Raw genomic sequence first — 27664 nt, 5'->3', positions numbered from 1 at the left:
AAAGATGAAATTGAATTATCACTTTTTTTTATGGTCTCTTTTTTTGGCGATATGGCCACTGATGTTATTATTTTAAGATTTTGATAAAAAAAAAGACAAAGGTAACACTACTTAATGTTTCTAGGGCATCACAATCAAGCCTTTGGTCAAAATATTAAATGTAAAAACAGGAGAAAAAAGAAAACCGACCATGAATGAAAGAATACATGAAAAGGTTTGTAATTAATAGACTGAAATAACTTCAAACTATTATTATTCTCCTCCTCCTTCTTCTTCTTTGGTAAAATGAATTAATCTCAGTAGCAATAATTATCAATTAATTTTTGCTTAAATTATTAATACCATACGTTTTTAAGATGATGGATCATACAATGACTGGAATAGAAGATATTCTTGGACATCATGGAAATCATCATTTAAGAGATAAGTAAGTTCAACAGCATTAAATATTTAAAAAAAATTATTTTAAACCTTGCTACCAAAAAAAAGAAATTGATGAGGTGAATTGACTACTTATTCTCCCCCGATAGATTTAAACGCTTTGACAATCGTTTCATCCGGCCATATCTCATTCGAGACCGACAAGGTGCAGAACCGAAAATCCTAGAAACATATTCTAAACTTGCAATGAGAGATGCTATAGACTATATGCGTAGAAATGCTTCTACTATTGGCAACATATCTGGCACTGAATCAATGTCAGCCATTTTCAGGAATTATACTACTGGCAATCTGAATGGAAGGTATATATTTTGGTTCTTTATTTTCATTTTATTCTTATTTTCGGAGAGAATGTATTACAATAGCTGTAAAAAAGAGAGAAAAGTCAAATTTTTTGTTTACTACATGGTCTTTTGGCTATGTGGTGTCATGCTAATAAAAAAAATACACAAATTTAGACTGTTTCTACTTTTTTTTTTTTGGTACTATTTTTTGATGAAAATTTCTATATACTTGTTAAATTACAAAAACTTTTTGCTCTTCTACCTCTTTGAAATTATTTTTATTTTAAAAAGATAAGTTCGGAACATTTATGAATCGAAGAAATTAAGTTTAAATAAAAAGAATTTTAAGAGGATTCAACATTCATATATTAACAAAAAATTTGAGTAAAATGTGTTCGATATAAATGCAAACTCGATTATTATCATATAGTTTTAGATCTCAAGGTAGAGACTCGGACAGGAGTGCTAGTATGAGGTACATCCCATTTATATAAATTTCTATATTCCGATCTTGGTCTAGAAAAAGAAGGTTACAGATTAAAAAGAAAAAGAAAGTCTTTTAAGATTTTATCTGCTAATTATTTAATAATTATATGATTTGAAACCCTCTTATTGTTAATATTATTAATAGTTAGTTTTCTCTGATTTTGTATTTGCGTTTTTCTGTGTTTATTTGACTCTATACTTATGAAGTTCGTAGATTTGCACTTTATTACTGTATTTTTTTTTCTAATTAATTTTGTGAGCTGTCCAACTAGATATTTGACTTCATCTAATTAGATTCTATTTCTCATTATTCATGTGATGTCTAATAATATAGAATTTTTTATTCAACTTTTACAACCTCAGTATAATTAAGTCAGGGTTTCCCAAACTTCTCGATAAATTTAAATTCTAAAGTAATCTTTGCACACATCCACTTTTAATAAAAGAAGTAATTAATTAATAGTCTTCATCCTACAAATTAATGCCCCAAAATTTAATGACAATTCATTTTAATAGCATGTGCAATCGCTGCTTTGATCTGTTTTTCTGTTAGATTGGTTTCTTGTGATGTCATATATATTTTTTTTTTATATATCCTTTACACAAATCTATATTTTGTACATCATTATATAAATTAATGTATAAATTACATACATTATAACCGCCCGAAAGAAGCTTTCTCCTTAATTTTTGGAGAGGTAGTTAAAAAAAAGCCTTTATTAATTAGCAAGTATTATCTGGAGATGGGGAATACCCGATAAATGAAAAAATGAAGCAAACTTCGTCGATGTAAAGCCTCAAATCTACTTTATTTAATAGCGTTTGCTGCAAATGTTTTTTGCGGATGGAAGCTGATAAATTGGCGTTATTTAGAGGGTAATGGTCTAGTACTCGATGGACAGGCTACTTGAGGACTGGTTTACTCGCTACACTTAATTCAGCGTCTTTAAAAATGCCCTTGTGGATACCGTACAAAAGCCGGGAACACCTGTTCTTCTTTTCGCAGATGTCTAGTTTTGTGGCGTCTAGTGGACTCAGATCGTCTACAAGAACGTTTGAACAAGGCTTACATCTCTGTTGTGAAATAAGCAGATGAACTCCTTTTATTGGTGGAGTCCTAAACAATGTGCCCTGTATTCTTTACATCTCCTAAGTCCTCAAGCTCCGAAATTATCTTGCATGGAGTTCGAGCTAAGAGTTCTTATATGAAAGGTACCCGGAGAAAGACAGACTTCATGTCTGTACTCATCGTTTGTTCATTCAACCCCGCAAGGTGAGAAACCAAGATAGGCTATTTTAGTCAATTTTTTGAAGCCACCACTTCGATGAAAAAATATCAGCTTTTTTAGCAGCTGATCGATGATTATGGGATTTCAGTACTTGACTCAGTTGTCCTGCAGTCTGCTATCCTGATTACCGATAATCCTCTCGCTAGTTCTGACCGAAAAGAATTTTACAATCAGAGGAAGATCAGTGGCTTCTTCCAGTGAGTCCTAGTTAAGTGAGAATTAGGGAAACGATAATGCAGTATCTTGGGCCAAGGAACTTGAAGAAGCGATGCCATATTTGAGTTCAGCGAAAACCGCAAAACAGCATTCTGAAAGGCCTAACACACCTTCAGGAATGCAGACGAGAGAAAGGCGTGAAAAAAGTTGTGTTATGAACTCATTCCCAGTAATCGATCAAGGTCAGCTGGAGTTGTTGCTTTCCGCTAAACAACAGTTGCTGCATCGGATTCCCAAACACGGATATCACTGAAAACAAAGATCACCTCTTTAGAAGAATTGCTCTCGAATCTGTTAGGAGTTCAACAGAATACTGTCATAGCAATCTACCATTTATGAGACTCATTGACATGGCAATTTGCCAAGATTGGGCTTGGGACAAAATCAATTTTGAAAAAGTTACAAAATACGTAGTAATTAAATTAATTAACTGATTGCTAAATAACTTATTTTAATATTTAATAAAAAAAAATTGATGTAGAAAATACTAGTATCTTAGTGACTGATCATGCAATGAAAACATTTAAAGTAAATTTTGTACAGTGATATGGTTCTCAGTTTAATAATTTTTACTATCCCAGTTTTAAATTATATTTCTATTATTATTTTATTCGCTTTCTTTAAATTTTTATTCTTTTCTATTTATTTGTGGGATCAAGTTATACAGGAAAAGTTTGTGCTACAGTGGCAACTGTATGCTGTACAACCTAATTAAATACAGAGTGATAATGTTTTTTTTTCTCTCTATTTACAATGAAAGCTGGCGACCAGGAAGAAATTTATAGAGATAAACAGATCTCTCTCTCTTTCTAAGAATGCAGAGATTTCAAGCTTTAGTTGGTGATTGAAGAGCAGTGTTCATTGTCACAAATACGAAGTTACCTTGAAAAGAAACATTTAATTCTGATGATTTTTTGGTAGTCATACTTGCAGGAGGCAAGAGGTAATATGTTGAAGTTACTACTGGTTAAATAAAAAATATTTCGCGGACGCAAAAAGTTCGGTTACCCTTCAAACTTCACTTTGCAAACCACCTAATTAATGTCTGGACAGATTAATTATTGCTTCTGTTCGAATTCAATATTATTTTAATCTTTGGTAACTCACAGGCTTCTGCAGGTCACTGCAATTATTGTTCAATAGTAACGTAGAATAAGTAGGTTCCGCCTAATCACCTCTCACCATCACATGTTACTTCTTTTGTTTGCTATGTAAAATAAATAGTTGATACATTATTTAAATAAGAATAAAAGTAAGTTGAATCTTATTTGAAGAAGGATGTATCACTAACCATCCTTGTTATATTAGTAAGGAAATAATGAATGTAAGAAAGTAAAAAGAAAAATCCTATACATTAGTTACAATTTGTGTAAAAGATAAAATAAAATAATAAAAATAATTGTATTAAAGCGTAACCAACAGTAATTAAATTCAGTAACTTTCATTTTATCATGACCAAGATCTCCCTTTAGAAAGAAACTTTATTGATAGGCATGTGTTTGTATTTATTTTAGTTGTTAATTAGGAGGCACTGCACTTTTTGAGTTATTTGTCATTGTTTATTTTTTATAATGCCTTTCTGCTTAATATATGAAAAGCAAATAAAAAAGAAAGCGAGGCTTTAGTTTTGTTTTTTAATACAAATAAGTATTATTTACTTTCTAAAGATACATCTTGTTTTCTAGTTATTCGCAGTTGGATACAAGTACCTGGAACATTGATCTTCAAGAATTAGAATACAATCCTTCCAAAAAAGACCTAACCGATGCTAAAATTCATCATCTACTTGCTGAAGAATTAGTTCAACCATATCGTCGGGTATGTTAATATAAAGTATTTTCTTTTTCGTTTTGTAACACTTCAGCTTGGCTTCTCTGAAGATTTCTTTCCTCGTCGCTCTGTCCCAATCTTTTCAGGTTTCTCAATTCACCGTAGCCATCGCCTACGTGGCTAGCCAATTCTTCTCTTACCAATAACGGTTCCATGCAATAGTCTACTTGGCATTCTATTATTTGGTAACCTCAAGTGCCAAGTACTTAATGAATTTTCACTTCCACTTCTGTTAAAAGTCAGGCAGAAATCAATAAATAGGATATGTAGGTCAATGTTTTGTCCCCCTCATTTTTTTATGTTTGTCTCATTATACAAGTTAAATCTAATGTACCTTTTTCGCTCTTCAAGTGAATTGAAAAAAATCCCCTAGGAAAAAAATCCTAACAAAGCATTCCTCACATTTTTTGTATAATATTTTAAGTATAAAATGGTTCTTTTAGGTAATCATTGGAAAATTAGTATAAACAATTTTTCTTAAAAGTTTAAAATATTGAAGTTCTATAATTAAATGTTTTATTTATTTCAAGCATCGCCGATTAAGTTATTCTCGACATGCGGTGGACGACAGAGACCTTTCCACTCAGGTAAATTATAGGATGCACATGAATATTAGAAGATTGGTTGGCGAAAGAAGGCATCATCATAAGCGCAGCAAAAGAGTTAAGGTTTGAATTTTTTTCTTTTCTTATTTCAGAGAATTTTTTGTCCCCTTTGCAGAAACGCTTTTCTATTCTTTAATTAAGGTTTGTAGTGAGCAAAGCATTCTGCGGATACACAAGAGCCAGTTTTAAAACTTTTATGCGGCGTTCCACAAAGACGTTCCTAGTTTTATTGATGGGTTTTTCTGTTTGTAAATTTGTTCTGTATATTTTTTTTAATAAATTTTTTTATATTTTATTTTGCTACAAACGCCATATATTTTTAATTTAAAAAAAATTAAGTTAGTATTGCAGATTTTTTGTAATGGATTGTCAGGGCATACTAAAAAAGATGAAGCACTCTAAAATCTTTCTGGAAAATCCTAACAAGGTCCCCGTTCAATATATTTACTAGAACGAAAGTCGGGCAGAGGAATATTATTATTCTAATCACAGGGAATTACCTCTTGAGGAGGCATCTGCATAGGGTGAGATTAACAGCATAACTACAAGGTAGGAATGAAATCAGGGGAACAACACTCTTGTATGCTTGGAGAATGCTCGCAAACGATTCCTTATGTCTATAATCTACAATTCTGAGCCGAACAGAGGATCGAAATCCTCGTTATTCCTCTGTACTGGCCTTCATGAATGGATTGGGCAATATTGGCCCAAGTGCGCATCTTATTTCCTTAGAACGCCCTGACTCTAGTTAGATTAGATTAGTATCTGAGAATGGTCGTTGAAGTATATAATTGAAAGGTTATTAAGAATGTAAATTAAAATTGTAGGGTATGAATAGATTTAACACGGTAAGCAGATTTATTAAGACTACAATCATGTTCTGTATACAAAAAGAAAAACCCAATATAAGAACCAGCTTATCATTTTCTTATTTAAAGTTTATTTACAAACATTTATTTAATTACAGTTTTCATTGATCTTGATTTTTAAGTTAAATGATTTAATTATTAATTTGAACTTAGGACGGGAAAAACCATGTGAGCTTTCCTGGAATACAGAATGGTTCTGCGAAACAATTCACCCACGGTATGTGAAATTTGGGTTTTTATTACTGAACGATTTGGTTTGGCCATGAAAATCATTTTTTGTACATTACTTGTCGTACGCGCAGATTATCTTGAAGAAGTACTGCACGAAAGTGAAAAAGACGGAGGTAAGGATGGAAAAGACGATTGGGAGAATGGCATTACCTTCACCGCACATCCTTCCCGTAAGTTAACCAATTTACAAATAATAGAAATATTAAGCTTGACTATAACCCTGAAATTTAAAAATTCCATTTATGAATCTGTTTTTTAAGTTGTTATTAGTTACTGTACTATTAAAGCATAATTGTTTAAAGATTATATAGATTGTTCCAAATTTATAATTAAGTTTTATAAATATATATATAGGTGTATATTTGAAAAAATAAAGATAAAACAGGCAGTGGAAGCTGAGGAGGGGCCAGAGATGTAAAAAAATTAAATAAAAAAGATTTAGAATATGTCAAATTTGTAAAAAGAAGAAACTATTTCACCTACACTATAGGGCTTAAAAGTATTAATAAATAAATAAAAAAATTGCTTTTCACAATTTTCCAAGTTGCATGTTTTTGTGTGATTTCTCTCTCTCTTTCTTCTCTCGACTTCTTTCTCTTTTTTATCCCCCCATAATTTTTGGTTTTAATGAAATATTTGAAGGTGGAAATCTGACTAAGCAAGATCAAATGGATTGCAGATCCCGTGTGGTATTATTGTTTTTCATTTGAATTTTTTGTTTTTTATTTATATTTTTTTTTATTTATTACTTTGTTATACCTTTTCTTTCATTGACTTATATTTGGCCTGAAGAATGTTGATAATTTCAGCATTATCAAATTTATTTTCTTACATTATTGACTTCTATTAAATACCTACTGTTTAATATTGATAATGTATATCACTTTGTTTGCATTCTATTTTATTTTATTTTTTAACACTGCCTCTCACCCTCTGCTATTCCTTTATTTTTAAAATATATTAAAATTACATAAAGTTATATTTAACTTACATAAAGTTTGTTAATGGCTGAGTGTGGCACAAGGTTCTTTGTTATAACCCAATGAATGGCTTTCTTGTTTTTCTTTGGTTCATATTTTTATAATTTTATTTTTGCATTTTAATAAAACGTCCAACTTAAATTTTTATGTTCGAACATAAAAGAGATAACGTGCGACTGATGTATGCTCTTATTTTTAAGTGAAATCGACATTTTGTCAACTCTTGAATAACATTAGTTGCTGATCTCTGGTTTCCTCAGAAATATTCTTACTTAAAAGCTGGGATTCCAAGCTAGTTTCTAGTACTATAAATTCATTTTTATAATCCAAAAGAAGATTTGGGGGACTGTTGTATCCAATATTTGTAAGGTTTTTAAAGCAGTTTATAATGATCAAAATTACTACCGTACTCTAAAAAGACCTGTAGAAGTGGGGTTGTGATTTCTATCTGAAGAAATGGTTACGATGTGGTATCGATCTTTTTGTCATTTATAACCCTTGCATTTTACAAAGTTTTTTGTTGGATCCTCACCTAATGGAAATCACGATCCTCCAGAATAGAAGAATTAAAATGGGTCTGTGTTTTGTTTTAAAACTGTGTTTTCTATTCCTGAATGTTTTATATTTAATATATTCCCTACGTGTATTTAAGAAGAAGTAGACTTTAAGTCTATTTTTTAAGTTTTTTAATTCAGTTCCTCCAGAATTGGATCTAAATAAACTTTATGTCGAAAGTTTAAGTTCTAATTAGAACTTTCTCAAATGTTAATGCGCCTGGTGCCACACTTTTTTCAAAAATTTTCTTTGGTTGCAAGGCGGGAAATAGAAAGAGAGAGGGACAGTTGCCGTGTTGCATCGCCAGAATCTGCTCCTCGTGTTCCCCTTGTGTGTGTGTTCGTATTTTTGTAGCGGGTCGCCAGTGTCAATACAAGGACGATGGCAGTGATGATGATGATGATGATGATGATGACGACGACGACGATGACGATGAAGTCAGTGAAGTAGAAGATGGAGAGCGTGATCACAGTTTGACAGAAGTTAGAAAAGGTGCTGCCGCAAAATCGCGTGAATCCAAGACAAGTCTAATAGCTCAACTAGCTTCACTACCTGGTTTCAATCCGCGCAGAGCACGTCTGGTGAAACAATTCTCCCGAGGAGGTTCTACAGCAGGGGGCGAACGACCTTCCAGTGTTGAATATGTCGACGTGCCAACTGTGGCAGAGACTTCGCTTCCTTGGAGGCGTTGCGATGGTAACCCTACCAAGTTCCTCCTGTTCCTATCGTATCCCCGATTTGCACAAACCAAACCTTGTTCTGTTCCATTCCTTTAAGGCCAGTCTTGTCTACTCCATTAGAGTTTTGCTTCTTGTAAATCGGAAAGATATTTTTGATCGGATAATTGATTAGCAAAAGGTCTGAAATCATACAATTTTAATTAATTGTACAATATGAAGTATAAATTTACAAATTAAATTCTGAACTTCTTTTTGTCTTCTTTCTCCCTGTTTATAAATGCTATTATTGCTGAAGAACTCTTATTTGAATATTTCCTGTTTTTAGAATGTTTACTTAACTACAACACAAGACAGTGTCTAGTTGCGAATATTTATTTTGTTAACATCTATGCGGAAATCATAAACTTGACAGTATCTGCCAAAGAATCATGACAAGACTTGCCTTTTGCGTACTTCCAGGAACGAAATCAAACAATACTCTCTGGCTCACTTACACATGCACACGCGCATGGCTCTCTCAGTTGATTTCCTCACAATTATTTCAACACTGTAAAAGTTCCTGCGCTGCTGATCAATGATTGATAGCATACTTATTATTATACATGTTTAACGTCAAGCAGTCCTGGCTGGAATCGCTCCATTTTGTTTTTTTTTTACTTTGGCTTTTAAATTTACTCATATATTCTCCGAGGCCTTTGATGTTTGGCCACTAAAGAACTTGTCGGGTTAAAAAAAGATACGTAATAAAGGAAGAATAAAAATGTATCTCGTGTTAGATTTAAAAGATTTGTTGAAGATGATAATTTTTTAATTAAGCTAATTGGATTAAAAACTCATAAAATTTTCTTTAAAATGTATTTTTCATCTTCTTCTGATACTTTGAAAAGTATTTTCTATCTTTCAACTTTGCGTCATGAAAAGTCATCTTTTATAAAAATATACATTTCAAGAAATGGGGCGATATCCAATGTTAATTAGTAATCATCGTGTATGTGTTGCTTTGTAAATAGTTTTTTTTTTTTAATACAAGCATTTTGCTTTAGTATTTGTTTTAGGAAATTAATTGGGTAAGTAGCTTGATTGTATTTAAAAAGCTGACAGATTTAATTAATAACACTCACAAGCATTAAAAATAAAACCTAAAAATATACTCTGAAAATTTGTACTACTTAAGAGTTATTGTAAGATATATCTAGGGCTGGCTATTTTTAATAAATAATATTTCTTGGTGAAGGGGCAGATAAAAAATGTTTGTGTGTGCAATGTGCTGAAAATAAGCATGGCTTGCTTGTGTCTTAACAGTACATGAGCAAATCAGAAAAACTAATCATTAAAAGAAAAAAAACAATGAAGGAGCTTGGACAAGCTTCATTGTTTCAAATTTTTGTTTTGTAAAAAATAACTTTTTCTGTTTGTAGGAAAAACGTTCTGTAATTGCTTTGTATGTACTTTTTTCGGTCTTTCTTTAGCGATGCATGCCAAAATGAAAAAGCAGCTGTCTCGGAACACTATTGGACGTTGGTGCTGGAAGTTAAGTAAGTCCTTCACAAGAAAAAAGAAAATCCTCTATTTTGTTTTGTTTTTCATCCAGTAATTTATTGATTTCATTTCCTTATTTTTACCATTTATTATTTGGAAGTCCCTTGGTGTAGGTAAGGATATAGCGTGCACCTTTATTTTTCTACTTTTATCTTTATTTTGCTCTAGAACACCGCTCTTGGCTAATTCTTTTTCTTTGGTTTTTTTTATTTTTATTTATTTCACACCACTTATTACTTTGAATTGAAAGGGTTATGCAGTATAGTAAAGGTGTTTGTAAGAAGAATTATACTTTTTGTAGATGATTATGGACAGCCACCACAGAATCCAGGAAAGAAAATGTCCAGAGATTCAAATGGTAAGCGACCTTTTGTATGTTAACATTTTTTTTTCGGATATTTTATTTTTTTTACTAATTATTGTAAGAAAAAAAAGTTTTATTCTTTTGTTTGAATATAATGTATAAGTAGGGTGTACTATTTTGTTTAATACACAATAGTAAAAAATTTAGAGCTCTGCTATCAAGATTTGAATTTTTTAAAGCTCTTTGATATTTGATAATATGCTCTTATACTTTTTTTTACTTATATATTCCACAAGGTTGATCTTTATTTGATTTTTTTGGGCATAAAACAAATTAAGTGTAAAGCAAATTTAGTTTCGTATTAAAAACAAATGATATATGGAAAAAATATGAAAATACACTAGTTTCGTTAATAATTAGACTAGGATACAAAATATATGTATAAACCCCTATTTATTAGAAATGATTCAATACCTAAAATAAATCGTTGGAGAAAAGTGCAAGATCGTAAACAATTAGTAAAACTTAATAAACAATTTAGAACTTCAACGATGCCTAGTACAAACGAGCAAACTCATGTCAGGCTGTTCTACGCTTAATGAGAATATCAATATCTCTAGCAGATTCCGCACTTGAATCCAATGAACATGCGAAGTAGTTGGATGATCTGACATTCTTAGCGAACATCTCTTAGCAATTAGAATAAAATTTGAATTTCGTGCATTATTCTTTTCGGTTAATTCTTAGGGATGTTTCAGTTACATTCTATCTTGTGACTCCGCTCAGTCCTTTGTACCGTTACGTTTACTCTGTAATGAGACCAACACGCTATGTATCGCTGAATGTTGCTTTTCCCAACAAATTGGATGGATTCTGCATTTTAAACCCATTATAACGTTTGGGAAAAAAATAGACGGTGAAGACGAATTTGTATCCATGAGGCTACAAATTATATTTAATTTTATTTGTCAAATTTTGTGGTGGGTTAGATTCGCGGAATTTAAAAACTGACTGTTGCAAACATGTATTTAGTTGTTATTTCTAATAATTATGTAAATGCAACATTAGATTTTATAAAGAAGAAAACAATAGACACTTATGCATCAATAAAAAAACTAAACAATGCATATTGTGACTCTGTTGTTTGTTTTTAGAAAATTCTTCTAAATTCTGTTCCTATTTAGTTATCACTTTAACTCAACTTTAGTTCTTGCCTAGTTCATTTCTGAGAGTATATTTTATGATATAATTGATGTTGATCATTTGAATAAAAAATTCGTCATTTGCTATTTCATAAAATGAAATTATTACAAAAGATTTCGTTCCTTCAAATGATATTCAAAATCCTCTGTTTTATTATTATTTTCTTTCATCTTACAGCACTAATTTCCAAATTATCTTCATTTTTGTTTTCTCGATTGCAGTTTGTTACTTTCCTTGGATAATAAAATCAAAATTGATTTATGTACACAACAGTTTGAATAACAACTAATACTAATTTATCTTGCTTTTTTTTTCTGTTAGTTTCTGCACTCATTAGAATTCAGTATATTCCATAGTAATAAACATTTTCATTTTTTCTAAATTAGTAACTTTTTTGCAATGCGTTTGAATTAATAAGTAAAGCTGTAAACCAAATTTAGTTCCCCTTTAGATGTTGAAAATTTTTACAAATTGTGATGCAGACTGATTTAAGTGTGGTCAATAAAAGAAAAAATTCTGTGAGAAAATGTATTTATCCAAGACATTTCGTGCCACCCTGAGTCCGTTATTAGAAATAAAATTTCTACCGTAGGTGGTTATTAATAGTTTAATAAATAAAAGATATTATAGACTCATGTGAATTACAATGTGGAAAATAATCAATACGAAGGCTGTCTTTGTCAAAACATTTTCTTATGAAACTAGAATTATGTAAGTGACAGCACTATCTATCTTTAATACCTTTTTAAGCCAGCGATTGATTCCAGACTTACATCCTCACTTAGATTGACTGAATTATATATAAATGGGTTTCTTTTTGTCGGACAGTACAATAATATTGAGAATAAATATAACAAAATTATTGTGAATCTATACATTGATAATGTATTCAGGGTGGTTTAAAACTTATTGCCTGAATAAATAGAATTCTAGGAAATTTGTTTCCAATAGTTTATCATTAAAAACATTTTTTAATTATTATTATAATTGAGAATGGAATGACAATGCCTAGGTAGACAAAAATTTGCAAGTTTTAATCAATGAAGACCAAAAAAATTATTTTGTTTACTGTCTCTCTTCACGGTAGTTAGTTTAGTTACACATTAATTTATCATATTTGAGAAATCATTTTAAAGGACAAATTTCCGGCATGATTTTATTTCCTTTTGTTCAGCATGATTACTCAAAAGATTATCATTTGTTATCGATATTTTTAACTACAAATTGGTAAGTGGTCTCTATAGAGCGTGAATGAATATTCCCAAGAAAATATGTTTTGTGGGGATAAGACGTAGTGTGGACTTCAATTTAATTGCGTCCAATAAGCTCACTAGTTCCCTTTCAGGTATATTGAGAGAACTTAAAATTAAAAGTGTCGCCACATTCTGAGTATTAGGATAACATAAAATTGTAACTACTGCCACAATGGTTCAAAACAAAGGTGGACAGTTTTAATTAAATATCCGTTTCTTGTTGTTCTTTTCTGGTTTCTGAAGAATGGTATAGTTTTTATAATTGTCACATATAATTATTTTTATGTCGTTTTATATAACATATATAGAACTCTAATTATAACTTCTGGTACATATTTGGAAGATGGCAGCAAAAGACTATTTGTTACAATATTAGACAACAATCACTGTGTAATGATAATAAAATAAAAGTTCTGAACACTTTTAAGAGCAAAATGGTACACCTTCACCAATTAACAGTTAATTTCAATGGTTGTGTTTATTGATTTTATAGCGAAAAATTTGTTGCACGAATTAGTTGGTGTTTAATATTATTATTTTATTTCATAAAAGATTTCGAAGACAAATTTTGAAATAAATTGTTTTGTTTTTTTTAATGGTGAAGGGTATAAATCAAATTTACAGACTTAATCACCTTAGTGTTTTGTGCTAAATATGTTTTTAGATTGCTTAAATTTGATTTATTTAATTTTAAATTTTAGTTTTGTGCTGTTTAGAGTGCAGGAACATAGACTTTTGCTTGCCTCAGAGTTTCTGTTCTTTGGTACAGTTCAGATGTTAAATTTCTTCAATGTTTTTGTGGGAAGTTCTTTACATTCCCGAGAATGTAATTTCACATTGTGATATGTTGAGAATAAAATTTAAATTTGATTAAATGAACTGCTATTTTTCCTAAATTAATTGATGGTTGTCTTTAAAATAATAATTTTTTTACATTATTTAAGTATTTGACTTAAAATTGCAAGCTTCAAAAGACTTATTTAAAAGGCAATTTTTATATTTTTACAAAAAAATCTTTAATAAAATATTTCCTGTATTTGTATCAGTCAGTACTATATTTGATCCCAAAGGTGATAGCTTAGAAACAAAGGATTATTCAAGATTCTTTTAAATTTCGCTCAATTTTATATGATTCATTCTTCCCATACTTCTTTAAAATTGCCCAGTTAATCACCATTTGTGTTTATTTCATCTTTTAAACAGGTTTTCAAAATATTGTTCATTATTAGTATAACGTCTCAAAGTCTCCACCCACTCGAATAAAAACTCGAAGTTTACCTTTTCAATTGATTTTTGTAGCACAATATGTTGAAGAATTTCAACTGCTTTGTCAAGTTTTACTGAAAGAAAAATAACTGAACTGTGCCTATTTTTAGTTTTAATTTTGATTTAAGTGGCCAGTGATGAATTTTTTTTATTTAATTTGTAGCCAGTGACGATACGAGAGTTACCACTCCTACAGCTCTGGAGACAATGTTACCATGGAAGAGAGATGACGAAGGTGAATTGAATACTGGTCCTGTTAAGCAAAGTGAATTTCCACCTTGGTGTTCAAACAAAGAGTACCTTGCCTACAATTCTCCATCGGCCACTTTCTTAGGTAAGAAACCTCCATAATTAGAAATCAAACAGACATTATTTAATAATAGCCATAGGTCATCTTCGGATCCAGTCTAGGTCCAGCGTGGTTGAGAAACAAATTTACTGTAGATATAGATCCTACAGGTATTGTGGGATCTATTGATGTAGCTCCTACAATCAGAAATAACAGTTAACAGACCTTAAAATTACTTTTTTTCATAAGTGTTTTTGTGGATATTTTTGTAATCTAACAATGATGAGTTGGATATTTAACTCTTGATACATTACACCAACAATTTGTTTTGTGTTAAGAACTCAATTTTAATCAGTAAGGAATCAAATTTAAATGATTACAACTTTTAAAATAGATATACTTTTTAAATTGGATGGGGTAGTTGAATAAACGTTAAATTTAGTGATCTAAATTGTCAAAGGATTTTGAACGAATTTACTTAAAGGAATAATTAAGTCGCTTTAATTTAACTCTGATGCTGGTAGAATGTTTAACCCTAATGCAAATTAGATTTTTTTTCTTTTAATCATCACTTGTAAGTGCTGAAGGTGATTCATCATATTCAATTGATCTCACAAATTTTAAAACCATTTTTATGAATCTATATGTAAATATTTTAACATTTATCAAGATGTTGTTATTAAAAGTCTTTATCATCCTTAAATCCTGCAAATTAAAATCTTTTCCGATTTTTGCATACTTTCTTTCTGCCTTTCTAGTTTACTTGTTAATTGCTTATTTTTTCTGCTATAAATATTTTAGAATGTTAGCAAACAAAGTATAAATTTAAAAAATTACTTATACTTATTGACTTCTTTTTTTTATTCTTCTTTCTTTTTTATCGGATTCTGGTATTCTAATAATAATATTTCGCAGGTAAGTTATTTTATCTTCTGGTAATGACAGATTAATAGGCTATTTATGGACCTAATCATTTTGTTTCTCTCGAATTCCATTTAAGATTAAGATCAGGCAAAAAATTTAATTATCTAAACAGTTCAAATAGTTTTTGGGTAGTTTTAAGAAGGATCTGGACTATAGAAAACTTTCGATTACCTCTTATGTTCGATTCACTTTGTTTTAGAATTCTTTTGACAATTGATTTTAATTTGGGCATTTGACAAAAGGACATTTTTATTTTTTACACTGAACTATATTGAAGTCTGACAGGACATGAAAATTGTGTTTAGAGATAAAACTGTGCTAGTGCTTCGACCAGTAAGTAACAAATACTTACTGATTAAAAGAAATCAAGATTGTGAAATAGTTACAAAGTACAAAAAATAATTTTAATAGAATTGCGAGATATTTCATTTATAATATTTTTTATCTGTCAACAGCATGCTTCTGCACCGTCTCATTTTTCATAATGATTTGACTTTTTTCTTTATTTCTTTCGTTGTTATAAAATATTGATTAAATGCAGGGTCTTTTTTTTATGACAAAATTTGAAAATATTAAAGTCTCTAATTTAGAATGGTCTTAGAATTTCTTATATGTATATTTAAAAAAAATATATCAAATTTTCTTTTAAGATGTTTTCATTTTATTTTTTAAAAATCAGTTCAATTTTTTTTTTAGCACTTAACATTTATTAAGTAACTCTATTAAGTTATTAAATAAATAAGTTTATTTAAAATGCCATGTTTTTATGTGCTTTTGGAAGGCTTAGTTTATTTTTGTTTCTTCATTTTTTGTTTTGTTTTCTGATCCTGTTATTTCCCTTAATCCTTAATAATTTTGCAATTACTTCCTCCACATCTATTATTCCTTGATAACCCACACACACAAAAAAATCCGTTGCTATCTCCCTGCAGGAGGTTTAGAAACATCACGCCGATCTGTAATAGGTCTCTTTCGTCGAGAAAGTGGTGCTGGTGCTGTAGGAGATACATCATCACATCATCATCAACAGCAACAGTTGGATAGTCCTGGTCCTCAAGAAGATGATGAGGATGAAGAGGATCATTCATCAGTATTACTGATTGAAGAAGGTGCTGCCTTATTAGGAAACAGAGATCCACGTAGAGGATCGATTTTAGAGATGTCTCCCACTCAGACTAGAGCAAGAGATGACGACTATTTAGTCGGTATGTAATAATGATCGTTCCTTTAATCTCTGTTTGCAAGATAGATATAGTTTTCTTTCACATTAATACTTTGATTAATACTATTAATTTTTTTAAAATACCCAATATATTAAACGATCTGGAGACTAACAAACTGACTATTATATGTATATATATAGTAAAACTTCTACCTGAAATAAAATATAGTCTGTAATTAAATTAAAGTAGATAATACTCTTTTATAAAATACTGTTTTAGTACGTTAACAAACTAAAAGGTTTTAATTTTTTTTATTTTTATATATACTATGTAAACTTTATCTAATTTTAAAGTATATTTATTAATTTTGCAGTAGGCGCTAGCGGATCAACCCCATCTTTAGGAGACAGATGGTCGGTATCACCGCGAAGTCTTGGCCCTCGACGACAATCTTCACTTCCAATAAACACTTCAGTAGAATCATTCACCAGCTCTATTTCTGATATCTCTCCACACCAACAGTATCACCGGCCATAGCAGCGGTTTGATGAGCAGTCACCACGCTGCACTGTTACTGATTTGTAGACATTTGCAATTTAAAAATGACTGTTCTCAACATTTGAAAGAATATTCTAATTATTATTAGCTTAAAAAAATAGCAGGAGGTAAATATACTTTCATAGTGATTAAAATTGACAAAAAACCATTTTATAATAACTTTTTAATACTCTCAGACTCGATTGCATATTGCAAAAAATAATCTAGTAATTCCTTATTAATGGAGTAGTTTCTATACACTTGCAAAATAATAGTGACGTGTTAAAAAAAAAAGAAGCCTTAAGTAAATTGCAAATAGAGGTCTCTCTTTATTCATTCTGGCACTCATAGATCATATTGCAGAGTTTACCCCCACTAATTTGATGAATGCCAGATTAGTAGTGCAAAACAGTTGCGCTGAAGCATTTCATGGTAGTTTACTTCATCCAAGTGTAGGTTTATACATCATTGAACAGCTAAGAATAAGTAGAGACATTAATGCGATTTGCATTTTTAAGTTGATCCTCATTCCTAATCGCTGGTAAGAGTGAAGGACACATTAGTGATGAAAAGAGGGCATTTGGGGCATTCTCTTATTGTTGTAAGGTAATCCCAAAAACATCTGAAAATACTATTAATCGAAATCTCTAAATCGCTAATCAGAATTTTATTTCTGTTTTGACATCCTGTAGCTTCAAAAATGCGAGGGACCTGAATTTGCAATGGCTCTTAAAAGAAGGGAAAAAAACTATATTAAAACATCCCAATTGTGTTTCAACCAGTCTCAAAGCAAAAGTTAAGAATCACATCTTATACAAAGAAAATTCCCTCGATGTCCGGCCAGTATTAAATATCCTATACCTAGCCTTTAGAAAATGTGAGTAACCAAAATAACGATACACGTTCTCTCACACGTTATGATCTCACCACGAACAGAAGCTGTGAAACCTTCCTTCCAGCGGTGTTCAGGTGCCCAGCCACAGAAGCATATCCTTTCATCATCATCTCTAGAACTCAATTGCTTCTTTCCCGAATCCAAAGTATACCTTACCTTGGAATGTCCGGATTAATTCTTTCTATAAAACTGGTAGCCTGTGTACAGCCTGTTGACTTGGTCCAAAGCTCCTTTGATTGCCGGGGCAGGTTCGGATCCACAGAAAGATCTAGCTAATGCTAGTCTAGGTAATCTCAAGACATTCACAAATCCCAAATCTACTTATACTTGCACTGATGTATTGAACCATTTAATATTTCCAAAGATCTTAGGAACAATTAAATAAAAGTTTAAATATGGCATTATTTATATAACTAATTAGTAATTTTAAATCGTCATTAAAATTGGTTGGACTTCCCTTGCCGAGAGCAAAGCAAAATGTAAAAAAAAAGCTTATCTCACAGCGTATCTCTCCAAAAATAATATTGAATATCAGTATTATATCAATACGTTTTGTTTTAGGTAAGAAAGAGATGTCTCGAAATCTATGCCTTAGTTAGTGAACAGTTTCGATAAAGGATGTCTCTGTTCATGGTTTCATAAATGAGTAGAAGATACTGTTTGATAAGTGAGTCTCCGCTGAATTAGTAGTTGTATTAATTACGTAACATTCTGCAAGCTAAGAATTATTTAGAGACAATAATGCGTTTTATATATTTAATTTATTAATAAAGCAATTCCAAAATGTACCTGCCCATAGCAGAAGAAATTTTACTTTAAATGTGAATAAATGAACCTGTATTTGAGAGATTTTTACCTGTCTATTTTATTTATAGGCTGAAAAAAGTTGACAAAACACATTTATCAAAATGTCCATTTAATTAGTCAAAATGGTCAGATGTATATTTTACTTCCGTCTAAATGGGGTTGCCTTACAATGAAGGAATTAATGGGGTGGTAATGGCGTATGATTATTATAATTTGTATATAAGACTTTATGTATCTTGTGTAAATATTAATTTAGATTTTTACCCAAAGATAGTCATATTCATACGGTATGATGTTTAGTTAAAAGTTTTAGTTTCAATTCTGTGCAAGTTTGGGGCCCGAATAAAGTAGAAAAGGCATTTAAAGGATGGAAATTATTGAAGTTGTACAGAATTATAACTTTTGTTTGCAGCAAAGTATACTTAAATGTAAATAATATTGTTAAATTTGAATGTTATTGAAATAAAAAATTAATTCGTTGAAGGAAGAAAAATATATCTTAATAAAATTATGTGCTGTATAGATGGAATTTTTAGATGTTATTGATAATATCAAAAATAATTGTTTAAACAAAAAATAAAAAAGAAAACAATGATAGTATAACAGAAGAGTATTTGTTATTTTTGCATTAATAAAAATACATAATTAAATGCTCTTTTATGGCATACTTTTTACATTTCTATGCCTTCAGTAAATATATAAGATTTTTTTTTTATAAACAATAAATGCCCTAAATAGATCTACTTAATTTACCAATATGAATAGAAGCAAATGATTGCAAATAGGTGTTTCAAATAAATCAATCAGTCAATTTGGTATAGTAGATAGCTCAATTTTGAATATTATTATATTAAAATTGAATTTAAAAGCGACAAGGTAGGGCTCTACTGAAAATAAACGCTTACTAGAACAAGTAGATGCATACTATGCATAAAAACCTAGAAAAATGTGTATTTACATTTTTGAATTTTGAAAGTAAGTTTAGTTTTTAAAAGATTTTAAGTTTATAAATCAAAGTAAGAGAGTACCAGCAATCGTACGGATCAGTATAATCACACTAATATAACTTCTGCTAATCAGTTAATAACTATCATTTCATTCCTTTTGTAAAATATGTAAGTTAATTCTAAAGCCTGTAGAAACAAGTTGTTTAGTACGACTTTTTTGGGATCGCCACACTTGGGACTATACTATTGAATGGTATTCAATTTTAAATCAGTTTCACTCAATACAGAAATTAACAATTTACTCTAACAATTCAGCAAAATATTGTTTATTTTTACAAAAAAAAAAAAAAAGCAGTCTTAAAATAAGAATTTCTTGTAATATATATTACAATGTTCTCCAGAAATTATGATCCTAATGAATGTTAAATAGTTCAAAATTATTACATAAACAGCTTTTAGCCATATCACGATCTTAAAGTATAAATAATAATCATGATAATAATAGTAATATAACTAACAAAGACACCATGTGAGTAAATTTCACTCTACCTAAAAGAAGTGCTCCGTTTAACGAACTGCAATAATTGTGCACTTGCAAATTAAAAACTTAGTTAACAGCAATATATTGTCCCACTAAATAATAAATCATAGAAGCCTTAATTAATCTCAAGTTTTATTGAATTTTGATTTTCAAAATTAGACAAAATAGTTTTAATTTTGTTTCTGTAAACATCTTTATTCATAAAATACCATTTTGCAGAATTTGTTTATAATTTCTGATTTTTTTTTTTTAAAATTTGTTGTATTTATTACAAAATTAAAGTTTGATACCAGTTTTTTAAAGATGTTGATAAATATTGTTATTGTTGATAGGTAAAAAAAAGTATATCGTTATAGTTGACACACTATTTTATAGTGAATAGTATAATTTTGTAGTCAGTAGTTGAAGTAAAGAAAATATGTGATAAATCTTAATATTAAGGGTAAATACACATATATTATGCAAAAAAAATATGAATGAATGAGTAGTTAACTAACGGTCATTTACTTTAAATGTTAGTCATTTTTCGGAATACAACTTTGTTTATTATAAAAGGAAATGATTTGGAGGAAGAAGTGTGGAGAAGGCCTTTGCATTTCCATTTTTTCGGTTTCTTGTATCCATTTTTATAAAAAGCAAAAATCCAAGCAAATCAATAGATTTTACTTTTACTTATTATTCTCTATTGTGAGTTTTTTTTTTTTTAAACAAAGAAGAAAGTTTTCATTTTAGTGATTTCATCGGTCACTACATCTTGTTTGGGACTGGTATCAAATTTCGTCCATCGGCGGAATAGGGATTACATCTCAATGGTAAGTGTACTGGTCACCTTCGCAAAAATCCCATGTCTGAATCCACCTGCCTGTCCTTAGATTTTACTTCCCTATTAAATTTAAATTGTTACCTGACAGTGTGACCAGAGCATGCTGTCCGGAGACCATCAGTGCATTGGAGGAGACTTCAATAATCTCAGATGTCAAAAAAAAAAAAAAAAAATATTTTTCTTCCCATTCTCATGACGCAATAAACTCCTCCAAATCATTATAATTTCAAAAATAAGCTAGTTAAATCTATTGGCCTTTTTTTTTTTTTTTAAAAGAAACCTTTCGTTTTACAAAGAAAAGCAAATATAAAAAATCATGGCTAGTTAAGCTTCTCTTTCAAGGTTCAATTAAAAATTGGACAAAAAATTTTTATTAATAATGTAAATAATATAATATAAAATAAATTATAATATATAATCTATAAGAGGATACTTAACATATATTGAATGAAAATTATTTCGAAAATCGGATTTCTTGCCTAATAAAAAAAAGAATATATATTTAAAAATAATAATTAAAAAAACACGTTACTACACGTGACGATGAAAAAATGTGCAATAGTCAGACTTTTGTATATATTTTTTATAAACCGACTTGAAAGGAGAAAAAAAAAATTAAAAAGAAAGGTTTAAGGAAATTAAAATAAAAAGTGAAAGGCTAGCTGCTATTTTGGATAATATTAATGTTCATATTTATATTATTTAGCCTAAACAAACAAAAAAAAAAACAGCTGTTTATTGATTGTGATAAGACATATATTATTTTTATAAAAGAATAAATTTTAAAAAACATTGAAACAAAAACATGAGAAAGTTGCATGAAAATAGCAATTTTACGTATTAATAAGAATATGTAATGTATTACATTTTACAGCAGTCCTATTTTATAAATAGCGTTGATAAAAAAAAAAAAAAAAAACATTCTGAAAGATACTTTTACACAAGCAAAATTGAATGATGGCAGTCGAATAAAAAGACAGTTGGGATGAGAGTGACAGAATTAGAATTCAAAACGTGCTGAAAAATTAAATAAAACTATTATGCTTGTATTCTAAATTTTTTTCTCACGTTCTTCATATTGTGTTTTAAAAGAAATTATCTAAAATAACAAGTGTCTTAACAAAAGAAAGAAAAAAAGGGAGATTAAAGTTTTAATGTGACAATTGTAGAAAATTACAGAACTTAAAAAAAAAAAAATTACGACAGGCTTTATATTAAGTTAATTTTGAGCACGAAAAAAAGTTATTTACAGTGTTAATATAATTTTATATAAATATAGTTATTGGGCAGTATTTTTTCGTTTTCATTATATCCTATCGCTTTTACACCGAGCGAAAAATATAACTTCACAAGCTAAGCATATTAGGTTGAGTTAGTCTTTAATCTTCACACAGTACCATTCTGTGTCTGAAACTATACTTTTAACCTGCGCCACTTTAAGATGAGCCTTATATTTACCGGAAATCCGTTCTAGGCGACCGTTCTTCACAGCTAGCCCTTTAATCCAGCATCTTTAAATGTGTTCTTTCTTACTTCTTTTAATCAAGGAACCAACCTCATTTGTTTACTTGTTTCTCTCTTGGCTTGGCCCGCTGATACTTCATGTTTTATGAAACAATTTCCATTCTACACCAACTTTTAACTCTAAAAAAAAACCATGTCCTTTCATGTATCAAGGTGTGATGAGAGTTTCCTTAATTGATGGAAAATTGATGAAGGGAGAAGATAATTTGTTGATTGTTCTGAGGCTATTAAGATAATTTTACAACTTCTTTCAAATTTAGAAAAAAAAGAAGGAATATTTAATTAAAATAAATTATTTTATTTACACAGAGTTACATCCAAATAGCAAGGAACACGTATAATGTAAAAAGGTAACAATTAAATTGGCATCTTAATATGGCACACAAAATATTTTGGAAAAAATAAAAAACTTTTTGAATACTTAAATTTTAATATATTATTTACTACTAGCTCTCTACTTACATCTAGATGACTTAGAAGAAATATTTTTCTTAATATTGCTACAACTTTTATTATTTAATTCATTATTTGTACTATGATTTCTTTGGCTTATAGTTAATGGCAATTGATCAAATGGTGAAAAATATTCAGTATGCAGAAATTTCAAATGTCTGTTAAGGCTGGATTTTTGATGAAATTTCCTTTTGCAAACATTACATTGATAGCTGGGCTCTTTTCCACATTCGAATCTTTTATGGCGTTTTAAAGAATATTTTGAATTATATACACGTCCACATTCTCCACATGTGTACAACATTGTAGAAATTGCAATATGGTCCGGTGGGCTGATTATCCAATCTGGAACAGAAGATAAAAAACGCAGATAATTAGTTTTGAAATTATAACGGTTGTAAAAAAGTGATTAATTGTTGAAACAAGTAAATTATTGAAATTCAATGTTCAAAAATAATGAGTTTTCCTGCCATAGCCGCTAGAATTAAGCAAACAAAAATTAGCTCAGTAACTTTGCATAAAATACTGTTTAAATTGTAAACTGTTTGTTTCATTTATTGATTTCGATATTTTAAATTAGCATTAATATTTGGAATTTTCTTTTGCAGGATAAATAACTAAAAATTTGAAAGAAACACTTTATTTAATACTTAAAGGGCAAACAACTGGATAATTAAAATATGTCGAAGAAATTTGAGATCAAACTTAATACTAAAAGAAATTCATTTATTTCATTTTAGCCCTTTCTTTTCGAAGTTTTATTTTTATAACACTTGATGCAAGATATTGCTTACATTTTCTGTCTCCTCTAAAACAAGAAACAATATGCTTTCAATAAGCGATGCAACATTCATTAACAACCCCAAATAAAGCTAGAATAACTTATTAAAAGAGAAAAAAAGAGAATCTTTTATATACGTATATGTAAAATTTCTTTTTCTATTTGCGAGCAGAAACATTTTATTTTACAATGTATATTGTAAGCAAGTGAAGTTATTAAAATATAGAAACATAAAAAAATTATTTGAACGAAATTTACTCTAAAAATAATAAAAATTATTTCAAGATTAATTATTTAAATAATTATTTCAAGTGATTTTGAAAGGAAAAATACTTTTTTTTAAGTTTTTCTTTGGTAAAAAGGAAAATAGGAAAAAAATAGTGCTTTGAAAAAGTAATAATCAAATAAGTTGTCATATCACAATCCAAATTTTGTAAGTAAGCTTGATATGGCAAAATTAACTTTCATTTAAAACATTCACTTGCATCTTAAAACTATGCATTGATTATGCAATAACCTACAATTTATTAAAACTTAAAACAGAATCTATTGTTACACTTTTTTCAAAATAATTTATGATGAGTAGTCATCTAAGATTATTCTGCGCCTTCGGATTTGTTCGGTTGCTTTTGTTTATCGGAAAATGAACTGTGGGGGCTCCTAGAAAGACAAATGCTACGTCGGATTTAATAAAATCGCTAGTTCACAGTGCCACTAACTGAGCTGACTACTTCACTTTACAACAAAGAGGATCAGTATTGTAGAAGAACACGTTTGCACTAAACAATTAGATTCTATTAAAACAATTATATTTATTAATGATTATTCATTCATAAAAAGGCAAACTAATTTTGTAAATTAGTAAATAATAAATTGAGTGCATTTTTTTTTTTCTCAAACACAAATTTGTACAACAAAGACATCGAAAAATAGAAAAAGTATTCTGAGATGTTCGAGTATTGACCGAAAAAAGGAGTGTAAAAGATTTTTAAACAAAAATAATTAAAAAAGTGATTAAGAAAACGAACTATCTCTCGTGCTATCCAACACTTTGCAACCTGTTTATCTTCACTGGAAGAAATGGCTGGTTTCCTGTTGATTTTGTGCATTCATAGCCGTTTTCATGACATGAATAAATTTTATGTGAAAATTGAGATCACTCTTAGTCTTATAACTTCGACTGCAAAGTTTACATGAGAAAGTTCTTCCACATTCATGTCTTATATGGTAACGATATTTGGCCGGTATTCTAAACTTCCGTCCGCAAGTACATATTATGTTTTCTTTCCCTGGAAACAAAAATTGGTATATGATCAGAGACGTTAAAATAAACATAAAAACGTTCTAGCATATCAATTCTGATCTTTCTGAAACATATCTACCGTGATGCAACTCCTATACAAATTATAAAAGTAATTTGAAGAGATGTTTAAAATGATTTTTATACAACAAACACCTCAATATTTCTTTTCTAAATTTGAAATAAAGTAATATTTTGTCTAGGATCAGCGAGTATAATATATGCAGCACAATTTGCTTCAATAGATAAAAGTTGGAATTTGGTAACTCCTATCAAAATAAGTATTTTGCTAATTCTTACGAAGTTTTGCCCTCAAGTTATGTTTAATACATTCTGATATGTAAATATAACGTTATGTTATATTAATACAATGAAAAAAATCAATTTGAATCTCAAAAATTTACATTACGAGAAGAAAAGAAATGAACTTCTATTTTTATTGCCTGCACTATAACAAGCACTTTTTTTTGTATTTTTTCATCTCGGAAGAATCCTTTGTTGCTACTTAAAAAAAACAAAAAGCTATTGACATAATACAGTAATAAATACCGTTACAATTTCAGAATAAACTCCAATTTATTTTCTGTTAAAAAAAATTCTCTAATGTTCTTACATAAGAAATCTTAGCATAGTTACAACACTTCTATTCAATGCTTAGCTACATTTTAAAAAGAAATTCTAAATCAATTCTATACATAGATTATAAAATATTTCCTTTGTTTTATAATTTGTATAAATTTAAGATTATTATTATTGACATTAAGGTAACTATCAATTAAAGAAATAAAGTACTATCAAATTAGGTATTCTGGACGGGAGGAGGATAGCTTAATACATTTAAATAAATAAATTTTTTACTAGTATAGATTAGTAATGGTAATTATACTAATACTAAGTAAAGTAATTAAAAGAACACGTACATGGGTTAACATGTAAAAGCTAACATTTTATAAATTACATTATATATATAAGACACGAGTTATTACACCCATCAGGTACGACAAATTAATATTAAAATAAGTAAGCCCGAAGATGATCGATCAGACTGAAACATTAGCAGAAGAAGTGAAAGTAGTAGTAAACGATATAAAACACTCGGAACAGTTAAGAGGGTTCTATTATATCCATAAATATACATAATCAGAAATTCAGGTATTTGTAAGGAAGTAAATGACCTTAATGTTTAAACAAAATCCAAGACTAATTTAAGGAATCGTACCCAGTACCGTTCACTAGCTTTTCGGTCCTCGGCTCTAACAACTCCGCTCTGAGACGTTAAAAAAAAACAAACATAATTTTTGTTTATTATATACAATCAACTGTTTTTACAAATACACATGACTTAGTAATATTACTAGACATTTATGAAAAGGAAACTAATTGTTAATAACTAACAGATAATCATATTATCTGAAAATTACACAGAAATGATCTAAAAATAATTTATTATACAATCTTTAGAGTTTTCCTTAAGATTAATGCCACAACCACAATGAAGTTAAATTTCTTTTCCGATTTCCTAATATTCTATTTTATAACAATTCATTTCTATTTTGTACCTATTACTTTTATACTGGTGTTATGAACGGTCCTCAAATGAAATTCTAAATTTACTTTTGTTTTATAATTCTTTCCACATATCTTACACTGTATTTTTTGACCGCATTCCACCTTTTTATGATGTTTTAGCATGCGATAATGTTTAAATTTACGTCCACATTCACAAAAAAATCGAGTAGAATCACCACACATAAATGACCCTGGAAAAGAAAATTTGGAATTAGCGATGAAGATATATTTTATCAATTTTCTCTTTTTTTTTCTTTTAAAACGATAAACAGTGAGCATTTCTTGATAGTGTATAGTGTAACGCGAGTCAAATACTGTTAAGGTCTAGGAATTTTAGTAAATTGCAGTTCTGTAATATGAGTTTCCAAAGTATTGCAAGCTGAATCAAGTAAAACTTTATTAGCTTTATATTTGCACAAATTGTTTAGCAGAAATCAGTGTTTGGTTCTCCTAATCACGATACTATATTAATATTAAGAGTATTGAATTATTTAGCACAGTTAAAGACATACAGATATAGTTTAAATAATTTTAAATTAAAAAAAAATGAAAAAACGGTCACATCTGCGTCCAAAATTGTCAAATAAAAATAGCAACTTTTACTCCACCCATAAAAATTATTAGAGTAATTATGTAGAAAAAATCCATAAATTCTATGAATAAAAATAAAAATCATTTATGATTTAGGAGAATTCCACCTTTGAAATTTTAAAATGAAGTACTTTGTAAAAGAAAAACATTGAAGCTAATCTTATTATGAATCCACAGTAAATTGGTGTGTCTTTAAGACAATTTATTTGTTAAACAAAAGTTTATTTACATATTAAAATACACTTAAAAAAAATAAATAATAAGGAAGGTAGGTGAAATTCACATAATGACATGTTTGTTGAAGTAATGTTTCTTGAGAGTACTCTTGTGTCTGAAGATTCGACCGCAACCTTCACAGGGATACGATTGTCCACATTCGTGTACCATATGATATTTCAGTCGAGGTTTTTTATAGTACGTTTTACCACAAATCGAACAGCAATATCTTGGTCTGTCATCTATATGAAAAACAATATAAAATTATATGTT

At 29.4% G+C, this 27664-nt stretch overlaps 1 protein-coding gene and 1 long non-coding RNA gene across 17 annotated transcripts in view; one reads left to right on the top strand and one right to left on the bottom strand.

Annotated features, from left to right (window-relative positions):
* The window catches only part of Nhe2 (Na[+]/H[+] hydrogen exchanger 2), a 60221-nt gene extending 37972 nt beyond the window's left edge, over positions 1-22249 (top strand). For 2 of the 16 annotated variants that reach the window (XR_012455932.1, XR_012455941.1), the window contains exons 7-21: positions 125-214; positions 357-427; positions 531-743; positions 1156-1200; positions 4402-4534; positions 5077-5214; positions 6174-6237; positions 6323-6421; positions 8141-8482; positions 9936-10001; positions 10307-10363; positions 14195-14365; positions 16177-16449; positions 16781-17072; positions 18401-22249. Coding sequence is in view for 2 of the 16 variants with exons in the window: in XM_074120188.1 (XP_073976289.1) it covers positions 125-214; positions 357-427; positions 531-743; positions 1156-1200; positions 4402-4534; positions 5077-5214; positions 6174-6237; positions 6323-6421; positions 8141-8482; positions 9936-10001; positions 10307-10363; positions 14195-14365; positions 16177-16449; positions 16781-16944 (1926 nt within the window). In the remaining 14 variants the exon portion in view is untranslated. Of the gene's footprint in view, positions 1-124; positions 215-356; positions 428-530; positions 744-1155; positions 1201-4401; positions 4535-5076; positions 5215-6173; positions 6238-6322; positions 6422-8140; positions 8483-9935; positions 10002-10306; positions 10364-14194; positions 14366-16176; positions 16450-16780 lie in introns of all 16 variants that reach the window. The other 14 variants (XR_012455933.1, XR_012455936.1, XR_012455935.1 and 11 more) reach the window with 14 other exon arrangements.
* LOC141450177 (uncharacterized) lies at positions 22052-26566 on the bottom strand. Its single transcript, XR_012455964.1, has 2 exons — positions 24774-26566; positions 22052-23279 (listed from the first exon to the last, which is right to left on the bottom strand). It is a non-coding gene; the product is annotated as an uncharacterized lncRNA (long non-coding RNA).
* Between the last annotated feature and the right edge of the window lie 1098 nt (positions 26567-27664).

The sequence above is a fragment of the Rhodnius prolixus genome, unplaced genomic scaffold (assembly GCF_049639745.1).
Source record: "Rhodnius prolixus isolate KJV_2025 unplaced genomic scaffold, Rpr scaffold_1, whole genome shotgun sequence".
Taxonomy (NCBI): domain Eukaryota; kingdom Metazoa; phylum Arthropoda; class Insecta; order Hemiptera; family Reduviidae; genus Rhodnius; species Rhodnius prolixus.
The sequence above is the reverse complement of the archived record's forward strand: the minus strand, read 5'-3'. Positions and strand labels throughout refer to the sequence as shown.